Source organism: Suillus subaureus (assembly GCF_016647635.1).
Source record: "Suillus subaureus strain MN1 chromosome Unknown BJ212scaffold_2, whole genome shotgun sequence".
In the NCBI taxonomy this organism is placed as follows: Eukaryota; Fungi; Basidiomycota; class Agaricomycetes; order Boletales; family Suillaceae; genus Suillus; species Suillus subaureus.
In genome coordinates this window covers 279,782-300,869 of record NW_024538558.1, presented here as the reverse complement: position 1 = coordinate 300,869, position 21,088 = coordinate 279,782, and the positions used below count along the sequence as shown (strand labels likewise).

Here is a 21,088-nt window from a genome sequence, read left to right as displayed (position 1 = left end):
ATGGAAAAAGGCTTATATCTGGGTCCTACGATTCCTCGATTAGGACATGGAATACAACAAACTGGAAGGGTAGCGCTGTGCTCGATGGGCACACCAACAGTGTCAATGACATTGCAATATCTCCGAATGGCCGCATCCTCGCAAGCGTATCGGATGACCATACAGCGCAATTATGGAATCTCGACAACGGCCAGCCCATCAGTTCGCCCCTCCACCATGCGCATAAAGTGAACTGTGTGTCCTTTTCAGCAGATGGAAAGCTACTAGCCACTGGCTGCGATGACCACAACGCGTACATGTGGGATGTTGATGTTTCGCTACTGGCTGTAAGTGACACTTTCATCAACAGTTCTAGCTTTGCATTCTAGCTTATGCATTCTATTAGGCTGATGCTACACGACGTTCTGTCTGTCGGCTATTCATGGCGTCCCCTCGGATACTTCGAGGTTTTTTCGATGACACACCAAAACGTGCTCACGTACGTCGTTAATGATGTCTCATACAGTACTGTTTTCATTGTCTTAATGTTCTCAGTTGTCTGCACAGCACCGCCCCCAACCCCAACTTCGACCATCAGCATCGCATACAAGCACCCTTCGTAGCCGTTTTTTGTCTTTATTCCACCCCAGACACCCCGATGCACACGATACGCCATCCCGACCCCGTCCTTTCCACTGGGTTCGAAATCGTCTTTCTGGAAAACCAAGTGGTGCGGGTATCGGGTCGCACAGTTGCACGCCAAGGACAGTTGAGGTCCCCGTTAACCGGAGGTCCACCAACATACGTATGTCACTTTATCCTTCTCGGATGTTTAACTCCTGATATTATTTTCTCCTTCAAACTCTATCTCACATCACCGATTTAGCAGAGAAAAACGGAGGCTAATCGTATTGTGAGCGGTTCACGCCCTCCCGATAGTACTGTCACGCAGCAATCCAGCGGCGCAGCTTAAAACCAGTCGTCCTCGCAATCGCATGCTGCCGTCTCCACCTCCAATGCACCTCCCGTCATCGCTGATACAACTTCAAATACTAATCCTCATTCGACGATTACAAACGCTGGTTGTGTGGCTCTTTGTTGCACCTCCCCTGAGTATATAAACTGTTTATCGTATACTTTATTGAGACCTCGTTTGGAGCCCCGTACATGGGAGCCACGCAAATTGCTTCCACGGGACGATTCTCCTTACATATGGTAAATGGTATACATCTGGTCTCTAAGCTTCATTATCAATGTAGCTATTTACTGTAACGTATTCTATAGGGACGTGATAACAGGCGTCGACAGCAACCTTGTTCCTTGCTTGTATCCAGCCCGAGGCTGGATCAGTAGTGTGAAGAATTCATTGTGTGGAGTCTACAATAGAGCACATAGCGCGTCATCCACTGATCGTGGACACAGATACAGCAGTTGCAAATAGCGTGAAATATGAATATTACAATCAGCTCGGTAAACAAAGACTGCGACACCGTCCAGTGTCGTACAAAGGGCCAGGTTTTACAAAGGCATACGGCAGATTTGTGAGACGCATTACGCAGATGCAACTTAGTCAAGACTGTCGTCCGTTTAACTATTACGCCAAAAGGCAGTGATACTGAAAGCTTGGTGTTTCAGTATCGCGGACAGTATTTATGTAGATTATGGGAAATCTAGTAAGCCAGCGTGCTTACAGTAGAACTACTTACTAGTAGTCAAGGCAAAACCGAGTTTGAATGAAAAGCCCGGTGTCAAAACAATGTTTGCAAGCGATTGGCATTGTTAGTCGTAATGTGGAAGTCATAGTCGATGATCTCAATATGCTAGAGTACGCTGATACAAGTATCATCCGTATCGCTGATATATTCGGCGATCATGGCGAGTTTCTGTCAGCTTGCACTACTGGTCAGGTAGTAGCTCGATTAGCACTGTAGCTAAGGGGAGGCGCGTTCAGGCGGTTCTGATGATGGACCATTCATATCCATCGATGACGGTTAGGATCTACGTCAGGTCGTGATGATCACCGCTTGATAATATAGGACATAGAACAGAGTTAGATGACGGGCGTGTTCGATGAGCAGTAGGCTGGGGAAAGGTAGATGTGCTGTCTGAGGCGCAATCTATCATTGGTCAGGCAGTAAAAACAGGAACCAAGATTGTGACTGATGGAATAGGAGTCATGGTCACAAATGAGGCCTGGGCGCTTCAGCTGCACAGCCTATGATACAAGCTGTGAAATGATTACGAGGATGTCACACGTACAACGTACCAGCTCGAACTTGCAGTGTGCTTGGCCCGAACGCCTATTGTGTCTTGGTGTCCGCAGTAAGTGATGATTTTGGACTTCGTTGAATGAAAGCTGAGATGCTGACGCACTCGGTAGCTGAAACTGAGGATCATGTCTTCATCCATCGTTGGGATGCAGGAGGCATTAGAAATAACGCCCAGTCAAAAATTCGAAGGACACACTGGTTGGGTCACTGGGACCATACATCTGCCAGACGGGCAGCGGATGATGACTTGTTCAAGCGATGGCTCACTGCGGGTATGGAACCTGAAGAGTGGGAAACAGATAGGAGACGACTGGCGGGATGGAGATAGTGAAGTACGGACGATAGCGTTGTCTCCGGATGGGAAGAAAGTAGTTAGCGGCGGGAGTGTGGATGGCGCAGTGAGGTTGTGGGATATCAACACTGGTAAAGTCATCGCGAAATGGATGGGACATACAAAGGCGGTGTGGTCTGTCTGCTGGAGTCGAGATGGTCAGCGAGTAGTGAGCGGCTCCTACGATGGAACTGCAAGGGAGTGGGACGTGGAGAACGGAGAGACAATCCTGGGTCCAATTGAGACTTGGCACGAACACGTGGAGGCAGTTGTCTACTCGCCAGACACGACCATGTTCGCGACTGCTGGAAGCCACTGGCTCTCGGTTCCCGATTCTGAGCCTGCAATCAAAATCTGGAATTTGAAGACAGGCGAGCTTGTTACAACTCTCAAAGGACACACAAATTGGGCGTATTGCTTGGCTTGGACCCAATTAACGCTTGTATCCGGGTCAGTTGATTCCTCGATTAGGATATGGGATACAAAAACCTGGAAGGAGATCGCTGTGCTCGATGGGCACACCAACGCTGTCTATGCCATTGCAATATCTCCAAATGGTCGCATCCTTGCAAGCGCATCCTACGACAACACAGCTCGATTGTGGAACCTCGACAACGGCCAGCCCATCAGTTCGCCCCTCAAACATGCGCATTTTGTGAACTGCGTGTCCTTTTCAGTAGATGGAAAGCTACTAGCTACTGGCTGCGATGACCACAACGCGTATATATGGGATATTTCTGCTATATTAAAAGAAGCTGGCCTCGATGACCTTTTGGACCAGCACGACATGCCGCTACTCCCCGAGCCTGTACGTGACACTTTCAGCTCTCTTTGCTTCTAAGTTTACGCATTCTAGACTGATGCTACACCACGTCCGGTCCATCAGCCAATCACAGAGACCCCTCGTGTACCCCGTAGTTTTCTCGACGACACACCAACTCGTGCTCACGTACGTCGTTAATGATGTTTCATCCACTGGTCCTGTTTTCATCATCTTAATGTTCTCAGTTGCCTGTACAGCACCGCCCCCAACCTCGACCATCAGCATCGCATACAAGCACCCTTCGTAGCCGTTTTTTGTCTTTATTCCGCCCCAGACACCCCGATGCACACGATACGCCATCCGGACCCCGTCCTTTTCACTGGGTTCGAAATCGTCTTTCTGGCAAGTCAAGTGGTGCAGGTATCGGGTTTCACAAGCGCCCACCAGAAATAGTTGAAGTCCCAGTTTCCCTAACGCGCAGACGCGTATGTCACTTTATCCTCTCAGATGTTCAACTCCTGATATGACTTTCTCCTTCAAACCCTGTCTCACATCACGTAGAGAATGGCTTCAGTAGAGAAGGCCAATGCAAGAAAATTCTATCGCGAGCAGTTCATCACCCTCTGAATAGCACCCTCACCCAGTAATCCAGCGGCGCAGCTCAAACCCAGTCGTCTTCGTAACCCCATGCTGCCGTTTCCACCTCCGCTACACTTCCCATCATCGCTAGTACAACTTCAAATACTAATCTTCATTCGACGATTACAAACGCTGGTGGATGGGCTCGTTTCTGGCACTTCATCTGTTGTACATCTTCTGAGTATACCGACGGTCATCATTGATCTTCACGACGATCTCTTTCCATATATTATCCCATTTCTCGAGAATGTTGTTTATCGCATAATTTATTGGGACCTCGTGTGGAGCCCCGTACACGGGAGCCACGCAAATTGTTTCTACAGAACGATTCTTCTCGCATATGATAGATGGTGGATGTCTGGTCTAAATTTCATCAATCATTATCGACGTAGTTATTTACTGTGTCGAACATGTACGATGCACGACGTCCAATTTCGATCGGACTCAGACGTATTTCTGTCAATGAGCTATTTAGTCTCGCATGGCAGTCGACTCAGTACTGATATCATGAAGGGTCCCTACTCCCTCAAAGGCACAGACATCAACATATATTTATTTGAACCAGGTCATAAAATAATTACTACTAGGCCACTAGGCCACTACAAAAACCTATGACAACATATTTACGAGCGGTAGGTGACCTTGTAAACAGATGTGTCATGGGGATGGTATCATTGAATCCATTAAACCGAAATACCGCTCCGTAACCGGACATGACTCCGATTCACTGGCGCCTTAACGCTCAATACTGAGGCCCACTCAATGGGTACTGATCTTGATACGAATCCGGAGACTTGTAATCGTTGTTGAGGGGTAGCATGAGGGCAGCAACAGAATAGATGATCACAACGGCATACTCCATGAGCATGTCCATTACGAGGTAGATCTGCCATTCGCCCGTAAAGAGGTTGAATTTTGCAAGGTCGCTAGTGTTGGCTTGGGTGCTTGAGGTTGAGGTTACCGAAAACGTGCTCGAAGAGAACGTGGACAGGATGCTGTAGATCGTCCGAATGGCAAGGAAGGGAAGTGCGACGGAGATGGCCTTCAAGAGCTGAAAATAATGCGTAAGAACGTTAGTCGGACAGATGATGGTGCTTCGAAAAGCTCACCTGCTTGCGGTATCTCATGACAGAGCGGATTTGGGTCCATTGGTGCAGGCAAATGCCGACAAGGATAATGTATAGGGCAGCAAAGAGGATGACACCGGCCCTGCGCATAGTGTTCCCACTCGAGCTTGAGCCCGAGCTAGAACTTGTCTCATCGGAGATACCGATAATGGTAAGGATGAGAGCGACCATGCCGAGGAGTTGAAGAAGGCGGAATTGTCTTTGATATCTCGGGAATCCATCAGGAGTTTGGAATCTATGGTAATGTTCAGCGCATTCCATACAAATGGCAACAGGATTAACGTACATTGAGTGCAATAGACCCAGCGTGCAAAGCAACAGTGGTGATAGGCCAGATGCTTCTAGAGCATAACCGCCGATGTATAGCGAAGTGTTCACGGGAGTGACTTCTTCAGCTGCAACAAGCAAAGCACCACCCAATACTCGGACTGAAGGTGTAGCAGGGTTAAAATTATTCTTCAATCAATCAAACGACTTACTGAAGCAGAATACCAACAACAAGACCCACCCATCACCTCGGGCCATGCCATACTTGGACACTATCTTGAGGGAAACAAGCAGGAAGGGAACATACATTGCGATCGTCACCGCTGCAAGGACGCCATGAGAGTCGAGAGTCATTTTTCCTGAAAAACTGGAGTGGATGGAAGAGGAGGAGTGATGAAATTATGGGGTATGATGGAATGGTTGCCTGCCTTTTGTATGAAATCATGGTAGACAAGGGCAGTGAGTGCTGCCCTGAGCTGCCTCATCGCGTAAAGACGAAATCTCTGAGTTTGACAGAAACCCAGTGCTGCGAGAGGCTGTGACGGAAGCGAGCATAAAACGGATGCAGTTGAACTTCACACTGCGCAGTAGTGTTTGAAGTACTGCGTACTATATTAATATAGTACCCTCGGTACGGTCGGTCCTCGACCAAAGCCGATTAAAAGGTGGCTGGCAAGACAACCAGGTCTGTACTAGTAAATGCAGCATACATAGTTCCTTTAGGAGATTAAATTGTTCATCATCGCACCTATCGCGCCGCAACTTGTAAGTTACGTTTGGCAAACAGCTTCTTGGCAGTGCAAACAACTGATGCGCAGTGGAATCGTCAATTTTTTAGGCTCGCGTGATGTTGGATCCGTTCAAGTAACCGAAGCACCAGTGTTTGGCAAATGCACTGAGTCGTATAGTTCAGAAGCACGACCCTTGGTTAATGTTTGGCCTCATGCATGGTCACTGACTAGAGGCCTCATGACCGATTGATTAATCGGAGCTCTGAACCTACGACTCGTTTGGCACAGCCATCACTGCAAACTTCACTAGGCTTTTGGAGATGTTACGAACCGTACTTATGGCGCATGTTTGTCGGCAGGGACAAGGAAACGACCTGGAGGCGCGCCACCTACGTCATTCAGCGGGAGCTATCAGAGCCTGAGGACCGATGAAGCCTTCAGGGTGCGTTTCGTTGATTGCGGAGCCTTTAGGTCGTAATATATGGCTTTATATAGCTTTTAACGACGAAGATAAAGGACATCTGATGTGGCGGCGGTGGCCCAACAAGCTATGAGCCGCTGTGGTCGGGTGCGAGGGCCTGGTCGATCATCACGTGTAACCTGGTACTAACCATTGTGGATACTCCCCTTCGCCCAACTGATGACAGCTCGGAGACTCTCAGATATGATGCTTGTTGCTATTAATATATATGCTTCCAAGTCAGTTGTTGCCCACTCATTATCAGCCGAAGACAAGTAACCAACGACCACATGTCCAACTAACGTCATTCTTACCTGCACAGCCAACACCAATGTCGCTTAGGCACCTGGGAGTCCAACCCTCCATACAACCACAAACGTATCTTTAACTAACATGTTATGTCAATTAGTGAGTAAAATTTCTCCTATAATACTCCTGCAGTAGGTAGATATAACTTACATGTGGGTATGCGAATCTGCCGTATGGGTCTGTTATCTATGCATGGTGTATAATGATAGGGCGTTTGAGTGGATCGGTAACAGTTGAACTGACATCAGGTCGTGACGATCCAGGACGATAACCGCTTAACACAGAACAAAGCCAGCTGCTCAGTGGATGTCGGGTACGTCCAGTAGAAGGAAATCGGATGTGTGTGAGGGAGACTCTGCCCCTTTCTGGTGGCGGGATTCTGCAATTTGTTTTGACTTGAAGGATTGCTGCGGAGGGCGAACACTATCAATGTTACCATTGCTTGAACTGAGAAAAAAATATTAGGATCGGCGCCACAACCCACGTAAGAGTTACAAGAAATACTAACATAGAGTAAACCCGTTAAGTTGCATGTAGCTAACCAGGGTTCAGCGTAGTTCCTCGTATAATGAGAGACACAGTAAAATGTACATCTTACACATGAGATATGTATCGAGCATTGGCGACTTGGACTCTGAAAATGACGAGCGTGTTCAAGAAGCAGTTGGGAGAGATCTGAGGTGCAATTAAGCATCTGATATCATGATCATTGGCCAGGCAGTAAATGCGGGATTATTCTGACTGATAGAATACGAGTCATGGTCACAAATGAGGATTGGGCACTTCAGCTGCACAGCCTATAATACAAGCTGTGAACTTGTAATCACGAGGATGTCACATTAGCCAGTTCGAACTTCCAGTAGACTCAACTCTGCCTTGACCTATACGCATTCGTGTGAACACATCAAGACCAGCTAAGGAACATATTGGGGTAAGTGATAATTTTAGACTTTGTTTGATGAAAGCTGAGACGGAGCTGTGCTTGATAGTCGATTACATCTTCACCGATATCGTTGAGACATCAATGATAAAGCCCAGCAAGAAATTTGAAGGACACACCAGTTCGGTCAAGGGCGTCATATGTCTGCCAGGCGGACAGTGGATGATGACATGTTCGTTGGACGGCTCGCTGCGGGTATGGGACTTGAAGAGTGGGAAACAGATAGGAGACAACTGGAGGGACGGGGATAGCGAAGTGAGGACCATAATGTTATCTCCGGACGGGAAGAAAGTGGTTAGCAGCGGGACTGTGGACAGCGCAGTGAAGTTGTGGGACATCAACACAGGCAAAGTCATCGCGAAATGGTTGGGACATACAACAACAGTGGTGTCTGTCTGCTGGAGTCGAGATGGTCAGAGAGTGGTGAGCGGATCCTACGATGGGACTGTAAGGCAATGGGACGTGGAGAATGGAGAGACAATCCTCGGTCCCATCGAGACTGGGCATATATGGTTGTGCGCAGTCGTCTACTCGCCAGACATGACCATGTTTGCGACTGCTGGACACGATAGGATATTTGACGAGCACCCAGTCAAAATCTGGGATGCGAAGATAGGCAAACTTGTCGCCACTCTCAAGGGACACACATTCGGTGTATTGCCTGGCTTAATGGACTCTGGATGGAAAAACGCTTACACAGCACAAACGCATGAATTATGAGGTGGGTAAAATGTCGGTGAAGCGTGAAAATATACCACAATATCACGAAGTTTTCTGGTACATTCGCTCATCAGGCAATCTGCCAACAATTACACGCTTTGCCCACAATCTATCACATTTTTACCTTACATTTCCCCCACAATTCACGCAATATTTCCATATGTAGACACTGCACAACAATCACGCTTCGACGGTAGCTTGAAATCACACACAGCAGCTCGAATTTGTGTGCAGCGGGCTTGATTATAAGGAAGAATGATCCAGGACATGTTGCACATAAGGATGACAAAGTTATTGAGCAGAACGACGCGTCTAAGTCCCCACCACAATGTCCCATGTCGAACCCCGAGTATAACTTCAACTTCAATCCTCCCCCTCCTTTGTATGGCCATCCTGGCACACCAGCAGGCCATGCATACAGTGGAATGGTTGGTGCCCATGAGATGGGAAGGGCTATGTACCAAGGTGGCCCTGCAGGAATGTCGGATGGGTGTCCAATGTCTGTTCCAGCGCTGACACCAGGGTCATCTTCACATGAGTTCCAGTGGCCAGCATCAGTTGTTCCCATCATAGATCCCTGACTTACTACAGCTCCAGGCAGTGTAGGAACAGGTACCAGCTCAGCACAGAACACTAGCAGTCCACCAAAGTTGATGAAAATATCTCAAGTCTTGAGTGAGATGACAAGTTTCAACTGCCAGCTGGCCCAAGCTGAAGACTTGGAGCTGTGACATGCAAATGAACTGCGCATGGTGGAGACTAGATGCATTCAGCATGTTGAGGCTGCGAAGACTGAGTTCAAGGCCAAGATAAAGAGTCTGGAGGAGCAGTTTGAGCAGAAAGTTGCCAGTTTGCTTGCAAGTAAGAGTCAAGTTGATGTAGGAGATGGGTTTGAAGCTGAGACCAATGAGGAGTTCGAGAAAGATGTTGAGAAGCTTGAAAAGAGTGCCCTTGCATTCAGTGACAATAGTCTGAAGGTGAGTAAATTAGTGGATCCAGTATGTGAAGAGTACACTAATAAGACATCATTCAGGCAGTTGTTTGCATTGTGTTTCAGATGTTGATGGGAAGCGCAAAGCTTACTGTTGACATGCTTCCTTCATATCCAAGTGACAAAAATAAGTGGCTGCTTGATCCTGCCACCAATGAGCATTTGATGTGTTTTCGCTGGACTGAATCCCATCAGCATTCAGATAATCACGCCAACATCCTGCGCATCATCACTTACATTTGTCAACACAGCACAACTGTATGTGCTGGCACTGGTCCTGCTCTTCGCGATATCAGTGACAAAGACCTGTGCACCTGTGTGGTGAAAAAATATCAAGACTTACAGAAGAACTTGTGGAAGGCAGGCAGGTTGTCTGGACACCCAGTGGTGCCTCTGACAGCTGTAGCAAGTACTGTTGAAGACGATCTGCTTGGGCCTTCAGCTCAGCCTGTAGCTGTAATGGCAACTTCACGTGCCAAATTGCAAAGTCGTGCCAGAGGAGTAAGTCATGGGCCATTAATACGAACTAGAACTCACCTGTGTACCTTAGAAACTTGAAGTGCATATATGCAAATACAAGAATCTGCCAGAGGATTCAGAGTTCAGGTATGAGAAATATTGAGTGGCACTCACAGAGTCCTTGATGTTGTAGGATGAGGATAAGGTGAGTGAGCAGGGGCAAAAGATGGGGCGATTTATATCCCATGCTGGAACATATTGAAGTGACCTTGTGAGTAAAATGATGACAGTTAAAATGGACACTGACCCTGATCAAAATTGTAGATGTTGAGGTTCTTGGCTGCTATTGATGAAGTGGCAGATCCACACCCCCCACCTCGCTTCACCACTTGGGTTAAAGGCGACTCAAAAGAACTCCTGCTCTTAGCTGTGAAGAAAATTGAGAATCAAGCATGCCGATGGATGGTATCAGTGGAATGGCTTGCGAGAGAAGAAAACAAGAAGTACAGTGGCTCAAAAAACTGTCCACATGTTTTGACATTTTTCACTATCTATGATATTGTGTGAGAACGAACAAATGCCTCAAGGACATGCTTATACCACATTGTAGTATGGCTTCAGGGCTTTCATTTGAGCCCTACACCGTGGGAATCGGTGGAGATATGGTGGAGATACAAGGCTTACAAAATCATGACTCATGCAGACAGTTTTTTGAGCACATATTAAAACTATATAAATCATCATTTATGACACCATAACAATCATGCCACCATTAAATAAATTATAAAGTGGTGTCATTATGTCATTTTAAAACCATATCTAACTATACAAACCAAAAATTTCCATATGTCATGGTTATATTCACCATGAAAGCCACCCCCCCTGCTCAAAGGGATAATATCCTCTCTCTTTCCTATTCTGGCCTCTCTGCTTGTCAAATTTCCTCTAGAACTGGAGTATCCAAGTCCACTGTGGCCAATTTCATCAAAGAAAGTCACACAGACAAGGAAAACTTCTGTGAAGGGTGTCCATCCAAGCTCACCTCTACTGATAGGAGGGCTATTATTCAACATATCACTGCAGGAAAGGCTGATAATGCTGTCCAGGTCACCTATTACATCAATTCCACCATCACATTCCCTGTCTCTTCACACACTGTGAGAAACATTCTCAAGACAGCTCATCTCAGGTCAGTAACAAGGAAGAAAAGGCTCTCCTCTCTATCACACATATGCAGAGAGGACTAGCACCCTTCTTGTTTCACATATATACCTTGCCATCTGACCCAATCCTATTTATTGTGGTCTTATATGATCATATAACATGCTTCCATTCCATGTAATCCAATTCTGATGGGCCAAGGCAAAGGTTAGTCATCTCTGTTTATGTGTGATAGAGAGGAGAGCCTTTTCTTCCTTGTTACTGACCTGAGATGAGCTGTCTTGAGAATGTTTCTCACAGTGTGTGAAGAGACAGGGAATGTGATGGTGGAATTGATGTAATAGGTGACCTGGACAGCATTATCAGCCTTTCCTGCAGTGATATGTTGAATAATAGCCCTCCTATCAGTAGAGGTGAGCTTGGATGGACACCCTTCACAGAAGTTTTCCTTGTCTGTGTGACTTTCTTTGATGAAATTGGCCACAGTGGACTTGGATACTCCAGTTCTAGAGGAAATTTGACAAGCAGAGAGGCCAGAATAGGAAAGAGAGAGGATATTATCCCTTTGAGCAGGGGGGGTGGCTTTCATGGTGAATATAACCATGACATATGGAAATTTTTGGTTTGTATAGTTAGATATGGTTTTAAAATGACATAATGACACCACTTTATAATTTATTTAATGGTGGCATGATTGTTATGGTGTCATAAATGATGATTTATATAGTTTTAATATGTGCTCAAAAAACTGTCTGCATGAGTCATGATTTTGTAAGCCTTGTATCTCCACCATATCTCCACCGATTCCCACGGTGTAGGGCTCAAATGAAAGCCCTGAAGCCATACTACAATGTGGTATAAGCATGTCCTTGAGGCATTTGTTCGTTCTCACACAATATCATAGATAGTGAAAAATGTCAAAACATGTGGACAGTTTTTTGAGCCACTGTATGACTCACCTAGTTTTCTCCTAGACAATGGGTGTGCATGTGTCATATCCCACAATCCAGACCCACATTCCATCATATTCCCACGCCTTCTGAGCCTACATCCGGACCCTACTTCACATCCAGCTCATTCCCAGATCCCCTTCCACTGTGCTCCACACCTCAGCAGGATCGACTACGCTCCTGATTTACCCCTGAGCTCTGGACCATCGGATCTCCACTGCTAGCCTGATCCATACCCCCCTGTCCCATCCACCCTATGCACACTCCATCCAGCAAGACATCCGAACTTCACCTCATCTCAGATTCCAGACTATATCCACCTTCTCGTATTCTGGTCCTGTATCCACCTTGTCTTCCAGATCCCCAGATCTCCAGATATTAATGCTGGACCTATTCCCACCCTCTGTCCGAGATCCTGCGCCTATCCCCATTTAGGCACCTCTACCTTTCCAGCTTTCAGTTACCTCTTCTTCTGTCTTGCTTATTGATCCTTGTACAAGTCTTCATCTCCGAGTTCATTTACTTATGTTCCGTCTTACTTACTAATGTGTTTCCACATGCTCGTACATAGCCCTGCTCCTTTGCTTACTGATCCCCTCAGACATTCTCCAGTATATAACCCCTGTAGATACTCCTGTAGTTTCCTTAGTTTGAATATCAACTTAGACTTGCCCAATCCTCTCTTGGACTTTGGTCCACCTAAGTCTGTCCTACCCATCAGGCCTAGGGATTGATTCCCTAGGCCAGAGCTCCACCTTCTGGCACTTACCCTCTTTCTGGACTTAGGTCCAATCCCTGTCTCTCCAACTCTACCTTAGAGTAGTCTACCTCTGTTTGTTTCTACATTGGACTTCATCCAATGTAGCCCCTATTCCTTCCGGACCTCCGGACCTCCTGTCCCTCATACCTCCAGGCATCCTGTCCTTCGGACATTCCACCCTCTGTACCTTTGGACATTCCATCCTCCTAACCCTCAGACATCCTATCCTCCTGTCCTTCAGACATCCTGCCCTCTGTACCTTCAGACATCCTGTCCTTTGTACCTCTGGACATCCTGTCCTTCTGTCCTCCATCATCCTGCCCTCCTGCCCTCCTGTCCTCCTGTCCCCCTGTCCTCCTGTCCTCCAGACCTTCAGACCTCCTATCCTTCCATCCTGTTTCCTGTAGAAGTATTACCTTGCAGTGGGAACTCTCCTGAGCACTTCCTGCATTCCTCCAGAACTCTCCCACGCTCCTCCAGACATTTCCCGCACTCCTCTGGAAGTCCTCTAGCGCTCTCCAGCAGAGTAGCCAGCCTCTGGAAGTCCTCTGGACTTTGTTGGACCATCATCAGGCTTCATATGAAATGAAGGGCACATACTCAGGTAAGGGGCACAGCGTATGAGCTGAGGCCAAGCCCCTCTGAGTCAGTCTCTCTCCCCCTTGAGCAACATGGTTCTTAACAGCATGGGGTGATCCAAAGGACCCTGAGGAGATGTTGGCAGGGCAGAAGCGAGTGAAGGAACAGAAGAGGGTGATTGCAGTGAAGAAGCATGTGAAAATTGAGGAGATGGAGGTGAAGAAGAAGGAAAATGGAACAAAGAAAGGTAAAGGTAAATCAAAGGCCACAACTGACAAAGGGAAGGGACAAGAGAGCATCCCAGCACAACCAGTAGCAAGTACTAGCACAGCTCATGAGCTGCCTCCTGCTGCAGAGTTGGATGACGAGTTCAGTGACTAGATATGACAAAAAGTGTGCACCTTATCTACTCTCCATCTTCATCTTCTAAATAGTCTTCAGGTTTGTTCCTGGCCTACAAATTTTTTGAGACTGTTGTATGAGAGTACAGTTTGTAAACTTACATGGTCAAATGAGATGGTGATCCACAGATCTTTTTTGAGGACATTCAAGTGCACTGGAATTAGTGCCAGTGGGCACTCGATTTGTGATACTGGAACCACTTCCTGAGGGCCCAATTCAGTGTAGGAGATGTGGATACCAAGTGTAGATGTGCTGAAAATATATGAGCACTTGTCCCTGCTAACCAAAAGACTTACTAGAGATCCCATGGCATTGCAGGAATGTCATCATCAGAGACTAATCTCGGCACCACTGCACAAACATGAGGGACAACATCAAGAACACCAACCACAAATAATGCCATGATTTGCACAGGGACACATGTTCTACCTTGTGATATGAATGCAAATGAGTCAGCATGTGTGCACCAATTCATGGTGCAGCCATAACAAATGCTGTCTTTGCGAATGTATGTGAGTGCATGAGCTACCTTGTTCGCATAGAAGGGGGTGCCATTGTCGCACGATAAATCACCAACCAGGTGAAGGTCGGGCCATAGAGAATGACAGTACTGGAGAAGAATGGGGTAGAATACTCCTTGAGGTGAGCTGTATGCACAGAGATTGATCAATTTTGCATTATGGAGTGGTAACCTAACATTGTCTGATGGAAAATGAGCATCAGTTGATAGATTAGTGTGAAGAATAAACATGTACCTTTGGCAGCTTCGCTCTGGTAAACTGCTATCTGCATCATCATACTTCCACAGTCTTGAGCTTGTACCTTGATAATGCAGTTAATCTGGTCTTGTTCGAAAGAATGGGTGTCAGCAGGAAGAGCCAGAAGATACTCATAAATGAGATGAGTTTGGACCCAGTTCCATAAGAGAGTTAACTCAATCCGTCCTCCATCATGACCGTTATGTTGAACACATTCCAGCATGCCATTGAACCACTCGAATGCGAAGAGCCACCAGGCATATACAGGACCAAACTTCTTTATCATATCAGCTGTATGCATCAAAGCTTGATGGTTGATGGTGAGTGGGATGCGAAGCTGCAGACATTCCAAGCAGTAATGGGCTAGAAAGCTCTGACCAGTGCAAGCCTGAGCCATAGAGATCATGCAGGATGTGAGAATTCGGACACCAGTGCACAGGAATAGAATGGCCTTATACAGCAAGCAGCAGTTATGGGAAAAATCTGGGGCTATAGTGTTGGGTGGAAGAGGAGGCTCAGTGTCTGGTATTTCATCATTAGCGTCCCTCCAAGACCACCAGAGAATGACTGGGGTGATCATTAGAAGACAATGCCACTCGTCAGCCTTCTCGAGGGATTGGTTTTCACCCAGCTGATGTTGGACAAAGATAAGAAGTAAGTCAGCTATCAAGGCAAACACATATGTTTTTCAGCAGTCGAGTGATGTGGCTAGGCCATCTTACAGCATTAATTATGTCTTCAAAGTGTCGCTTCAGAGAATTGACACCACCCATGCCTGAGAACATATATCCACCAAACAACATGTGCATAAATAGGTGCGAAATGATTCCTTGATCAATCAAGATGTAGGCATGTCAGAATGAAGAAATAAACACATACCAAGGAAGATACAGTGCATAAAGTCAAGAGCTGACTTTCTTGATGGTAACCAGCCTGAAATGACATTGAGAATGCTAAATCTAACTCCATGGTCTCACAAGATCGCTTCTTGGTGAGTGGGAGTAGCATCCTTAGAGTAGAAGCTCTGACGAAGCATATGATAATTGTTTTTGTCAGTCCACACTATGCACCAAGTCAACAGGGATCGTGTGTGTGAAAGTTCACTTACAATTGTTGTAGCCTTCAGGAGTATTGATTTTGATGATGTCAACATCACAAAACACACATGGATGGAAGTCATGACTATGTCCAGCTGTTCTGTTACATTTATGTGAGGCAGGCATATTGCAAGCAAGGGCTTCGTTATCTGCAAATACATCTGCAAGTTCCTCTTCTCCATAAACATCCATTTTGACCCCTAGATAAGTTCAAACAGTGAGCATACAATTAGCATTCAACACTTCACACCATTCTTGAGTTCCATCAGCTCATGAGTAGATGGCTCCAAACAATGGTTGATTTGAACTATGTTTGGCTCTTTTGGACCTGGCATGATTGCTGCGCATATGATGTTGACTTGTAAGAATCGTTGATCTTGTGGGAGGTCATTGATAGCATAGTAGATAGGGCCGCTAGAGTGGGGCTGATTTTCGAGTATTCCCATCCTACATCATGATTATGTCAAATTAAGTGTTCAGCAAGTGCAAATATGATGTTTAAACTCACCAGTCAATATTCAAGGTCAAATGCAGGCCATATCGATGTTCAGTAAGCTTTGTTGTTGCTGGTTGGTTATCATGAGGGCGGTCGCAGATGGTACCTAATTCACCAATCTTGTGGACAGTATTTGTCTCGAGTTCATGCCATAACATGCTGTCATGCATATCAGTCATGACATAGTCTTCGTCTTCATTTTGTCCTGGACGATCTTGTTGGCTGTCTCACACTGATTTTGCGAAACCAGGTCGCATGAACATTCGGCAAAGGCTTCCGATGAGAGATACATGCAGCATGATCTTTTTGGAGGTTCAGACACGCTTGCCTTTCGCATCAGTATATTCATCGTATAGTACTCCTTCGCAGTCTGGCACAGTACACTCGGGAGATGGAAGCTCCTTGACCTGAGCAGGAGTAAAGTGCTTCCAGCACTCAGGGCATATCGCATATTGGGTGATCCACTGGTCAGCATCAATGCCAAGTTGACACTTCACGCTGAGGAGATGGCAGACGGGACGCGGATGCTCAGGTAGTACACCTTCGAGTAGCATGCAATTTAGCTGATTGTTGAGAGCATCCGTTGCAGCTTGTATGCTCTGCTTTCCGAAGACATTACCAATGACTGTGTTGAGATAGGCAAGGCGGACACCTGGATGTTCTTGGAAGGCTCATGGAATGAGAGACGGTTGGTCCTCTTGATCCTGGTCACTGCCAGGAACTCACACATCAGGCCATGCCACCAGACGGAAGTTGAAGTCTTGGAGTTCCTGGACAGGTGCTTGTTGTTCTGCCAGATATCGAGGCTGCTCTTCCGCATGTTGGTCATCCATATGCTGAAACTCGAAATCATACTCATCCTCTCTGACTTGAGGTGGAATCTCCGGTCTCTCTCGATGGTCAGTACCCTCAGACTCAGATGATGCCCCAGATGCATCGTTCATCGGGTTTGCACCTGCATCAGCATTGGTATTGACACCCATTGGTTGCAAGACAGGGGGGTACTTCTTCGCGTGCTTCGTAATAACCTGCCGTGTCTGGTACGTGAATCCGTCTGGATGCTGCGAGCAGCGCACACAGCTGCATTTGTAACGATTCATTGACATGGTCAGCTACAGTGCTCGAGGGATGATGAGCTCGGCGACGGCGCTATATAGCGAGGGACTCAGTGATTTTGTGCGCGCGTCGACGTCATATGTATGCATCACGCCGAGTGGAAATAATACATATGGTTTATTTCGAGAGTCTTTGAGAATACACAGGCTGTTATTTTGAATTGGGTAATATGCGGATACAATTTCGGGAATTCTGAAAATATAAGAAATTATCCTAGCACCGTATTTTTCGCGTTTTTGCTGTGTTATATCCGGGTCAGCTAATGCCTCTATTAGGACATGGAATACAACAAATTGGAACCAAATCGCACTGCTCGCTGGTGGGCACACCAACGCTGTCTATGATATCGCAATATCTCCAAATGATCGCATCCTCGCAAGCGCCGCATCCTTCGATCACACTGCAGTACAATTGTGGAATCTTGAGAACGGCCAGCCCATCGTTTCCCTCCACCATGCAGATGCAATGAACTGCATGTGCTTTTCGTCAGATGGAAAGCTACTAGCCACTAGCTGCGACGACGAAAATGCGTACACATGGGATTTTTCTGCGATATTACAAGATGCTGGATTCGACGACCTTTTAGACCGTCACGACAAGTCGGTACTCGTACGTGAAACTTCCATCATCAATTTTCATTACACTTAAGCTCATGCATTCTAGGCTGATGCTACACGACGTCCTGTCCGCCAGCCAATCAAAATCTCCCCTCTAGTACCCCGTGGCTTTTTCGACGACACACCAAATCATGCTCGTGTAGGTAGTTAGCATCTCATCCTGTGTTTTCCTGATGTTATGTTCTCAGTTTTCTGCACGACCCAATGCTCACGATACGTCATCCTGATCTCGCATTTTTCACTGGGCTCGAAATCTGCTCTCTGGGAGAAGTGGCTCCGGGATTGAGCTTCGCTCAGTTGATGTCCCGTATACCAAGGGCAAACGTGTATGTCATTTTCTTCCCTCTTAGAAGTTCGAACTTCATTTCGTACCACACAGAGGAACGCTTGCGCAAGAGAAAAGCGGAGGCCAATACCGAAAAACGCTACAGCAAGCACCTCACGCCCTAATACCACGCCGCAACCCAGCGGCGCGGCTCAGTCACAGTCATCTTCACAGCCACGTGCTATCTCTGCGTCGTCCACTACATTACCAGCCGCCGCTACTCCGAGAGCTTCTGCCACCAACACGAATCCTCATGTAATGATCAAACACGCTGGGCGCTGGACTCGCTTCTGGCTCTTTATCTGTTGTACCTCCCCTGATTATTTTGATGGTCGTCACTAATCTGATGTTTCCCGCGCGATTATGATATTGGCTATCTTGAAAAAGATTAAACTAGGTTGTGTATGATACATTAATTGCGGACTCACCGTTCGACTGACTGCAGTCATCAAGTTCGAAGCTAAACTTAGTATCTCGGCTGTGTCGCTGCGTCGCAGGTGGAATACAATTCAGGTTGATCATCATGTGCGTATGCATATGTACCAGTAAACAATCGGATTCATTCAACTTCGTGCTGATACAACACACATTTCCACCAGCCATCCGATGGGGAATGGTTAGTGAGTACTTGAGTACTTGAGTGCTTACTAGTATTTATTTTAATGAATGACCTACTTACACATGTCATGCGGTTCGAAACCTGCGCGATATTTTGTTACCTGCGGCTGTCTGATTGTTTGTCAATGGCAATTCACTTTCGGGCCTCGCAAGGATTATACGTGTTTCCATATCCCATAGTGTGATAATGTGTATGGACCTTACCCTCGCCGCAGCACAAGCACTTTTAAAGTGCTGTGCAGTATTAATATTGAGACTCCGTTACGGCACATATCGGCATTTCTGCATGATGATGCCACTTTCAACTATCTCCCTCAATTCTGCTTCAATCATGGTCATTCAACCTCATATTAGAGGGAGAAGGATATCTATGTCAAGAATTTTGTGTTCAGTCAGTTAGAAACACGAGTTCTGGAAAAATGCCGACTTCTGTGGAGTACCGATTGCTCCGGAAGGGATATATACTAAGTCTAGCCTTCGACATGTCAAACCCAGAAGGTTCGCCTTTCTAAACGCAACGCCCCAGGCAGTACAGGGCCTGGCGCTCACTGCCTCTTGTCCGTCATGATCTCATACAAAAGGCAGGCAGGCATCCCATCATTTCTCTCATTTTTATCCCTCCTCCTTCTCCGACTCCAATTTTTCAGGAAACATGGCTCTCGACTCTCATGGCGTGCTTGCAGCTGTGACTATCGCAATGTATGTTCCTTTCCTGCTTGTTTCCCTCAAGATAGTGTCCAAGTATGGCATGGCCCGAGGTGATGGGTGGGTCTTGTTGTTGGTATTCTGCATCGGTAAGTTGTTCGACTTATTGAAGATATAATTTTAACCCTGTTATACCTTCAGTCCGAGTATTGGGTGGTGCTTTGCTTGTTGCGGCCGAGGAAATTACTCCCGTGAACACTTCGCTATACATCGGCGGTTACGCTCTAGAAGCATCTGGCCTATCCCCATTGTTACTTTGCACGCTGGGTCTATTGCACTCAATGTACGTTCATCCTGTTGCCATTTTGCATGGAATGTGCTGAACATTACCACAGATTCCAAACTCCTGAGGGCTTTCCAAGATATCAGAGACTATTCCGCCTGCTTCAACTCCTCGGCATGATCGCTCTCATCCTTGTCATCGTCGGTATCTCCGATGAGACAAGTTCTAGCTCAAGCTCAAACTCGAGTGGGAACACTATGCGCAGGGCCGGTGTCATTCTCTTTGCCGTCCTATATGCTATCCTTGTCGGCATTTGTCTCCACCTATGGACCCAAGTCCGCTTTATCCTGAGATACCGCAAGCAGGTGAGCTTTTCGAAGCACCATCATCTGTCCGACTAATGTTCTTACGCATTATTTTCAGCTCTTGAAGGCCATCTCCGTCGCACTTCCCTTCCTTGCCATTCGGACGATCTACAGCATCCTGTCCACGTTCTCTTCGAGCACGTTTTCGGTAACCTCAACCTCAAGCACCCAAGCCAACACTGGTGACCTCGCAAAATTCAACATCTTCACGGGCGAATGGCAGATCTACCTCGTAATGGAGATGCTCATGGAGTATGCCATTGTGATCATCTATTCTATTGCAGCCCTCGTGTTGCCCCTCAACGAAGATCACAAGTCTCCGCATTCTCAAGACGAGTATCCCTTGAATAGGCCTCAGTATTGAGTGTCAAAGCGCCAGTGAATGAGAGTCGTGTCGTGTCCGGTTAAGAACCGGTAAGTCGGTTTAATGGATTTAATCACCCCATCCTCATGACACATCTTTTCACAAGGTCACCTACCGCTCGTAAATTATAGGTTTTTGAAATGGTGAAATGGTAATTTATTACAACCGAGATCACATACACATATCGATTTCAATTATGGATGCCTCTGAGGAAGCAGGGATACTAAAAACACATACTGCAGACCTTTCATCACATCGGTGCTTACTAAGTTGAATGACATCGGGCTAGCGAGACTGAGTACTGAGTTCCGATCAAAATTAGACGTCGCGCCTCATGTCTTTATAAAACACGTGACACAGACTCCGGGACATGGAATACAACAAACTGGAAGCAAATAAGCAGATCGCTGTGCTCAATGGGCACACCTCCAGCGTCTATCGCATTGCGATATCTCCGAATGGCCGCATCCTCGCAAGCGCATCGTGGGACCACACAGCACAATTGTGGAACCTCGACGATGACCAACCGATCATTTCGCCCCTTCATCATGCACTGTGACCGTTGG

The 21,088-nt window shown here is 46.7% G+C and overlaps 6 protein-coding genes across 6 annotated transcripts; 3 read left to right on the top strand and 3 right to left on the bottom strand.

The window, feature by feature from the left end:
• Positions 1–4,141: 4,141 nt before the first annotated feature.
• Positions 4,142–4,339, bottom strand: BJ212DRAFT_1314322 (uncharacterized protein; the record flags this gene model as incomplete). Its single annotated transcript, XM_041334117.1, has 1 exon — positions 4,142–4,339. A coding segment is annotated over one exon (198 nt), but the record flags the coding sequence as incomplete, so codon positions are not given.
• A 385-nt stretch (positions 4,340–4,724) lies between these two features.
• BJ212DRAFT_1443614 (uncharacterized protein) lies at positions 4,725–5,730 on the bottom strand (the record flags this gene model as incomplete). Its single annotated transcript, XM_041337857.1, has 4 exons — positions 4,725–5,033; positions 5,092–5,344; positions 5,396–5,537; positions 5,589–5,730. 4 exons carry the CDS (start codon positions 5,728–5,730, stop codon positions 4,725–4,727), a joined length of 846 nt encoding a protein of 281 aa, XP_041198737.1.
• Positions 5,731–6,600: 870 nt separating this feature from the next.
• On the top strand, positions 6,601–7,270 carry BJ212DRAFT_1314316 (uncharacterized protein). The gene is made up of 2 exons (XM_041334116.1): positions 6,601–6,975; positions 7,140–7,270. The coding sequence occupies exon 1, from the start codon at positions 6,797–6,799 to the stop codon at positions 6,953–6,955; it is 159 nt and encodes a 52-aa protein (XP_041198736.1). The 5' UTR covers positions 6,601–6,796; the 3' UTR covers positions 6,956–6,975; positions 7,140–7,270.
• A 1,601-nt stretch (positions 7,271–8,871) lies between these two features.
• Positions 8,872–10,317, top strand: BJ212DRAFT_1294914 (uncharacterized protein; the record flags this gene model as incomplete). The annotated part of the gene is made up of 6 exons (XM_041332267.1): positions 8,872–9,035; positions 9,300–9,513; positions 9,594–10,028; positions 10,078–10,133; positions 10,180–10,191; positions 10,311–10,317. 6 exons carry the CDS (start codon positions 8,872–8,874, stop codon positions 10,315–10,317), a joined length of 888 nt encoding a protein of 295 aa, XP_041198735.1.
• A 3,556-nt stretch (positions 10,318–13,873) lies between these two features.
• Positions 13,874–17,295, bottom strand: BJ212DRAFT_1508685 (uncharacterized protein; the record flags this gene model as incomplete). Its single annotated transcript, XM_041341635.1, has 11 exons — positions 13,874–14,090; positions 14,135–14,540; positions 14,594–15,227; positions 15,274–15,425; positions 15,476–15,549; positions 15,574–15,658; positions 15,705–15,893; positions 15,944–16,140; positions 16,202–16,415; positions 16,512–16,859; positions 16,938–17,295. The coding sequence occupies 11 exons, from the start codon at positions 17,293–17,295 to the stop codon at positions 13,874–13,876; spliced, it is 2,874 nt and encodes a 957-aa protein (XP_041198734.1).
• A 2,222-nt stretch (positions 17,296–19,517) lies between these two features.
• Positions 19,518–20,522, top strand: BJ212DRAFT_1259563 (uncharacterized protein; the record flags this gene model as incomplete). The annotated part of the gene is made up of 4 exons (XM_041330037.1): positions 19,518–19,659; positions 19,712–19,853; positions 19,906–20,158; positions 20,217–20,522. 4 exons carry the CDS (start codon positions 19,518–19,520, stop codon positions 20,520–20,522), a joined length of 843 nt encoding a protein of 280 aa, XP_041198733.1.
• Positions 20,523–21,088: the final 566 nt, after the last annotated feature.

What these genes read in the sequence shown, in the direction of transcription:
- BJ212DRAFT_1314316 (XM_041334116.1), top strand. Translation starts at nt 6,797, where the DNA reads ATGCTTCCAAGTCAGTTGTTGCCCACTCATTATCAGCCGAAGACAAGT.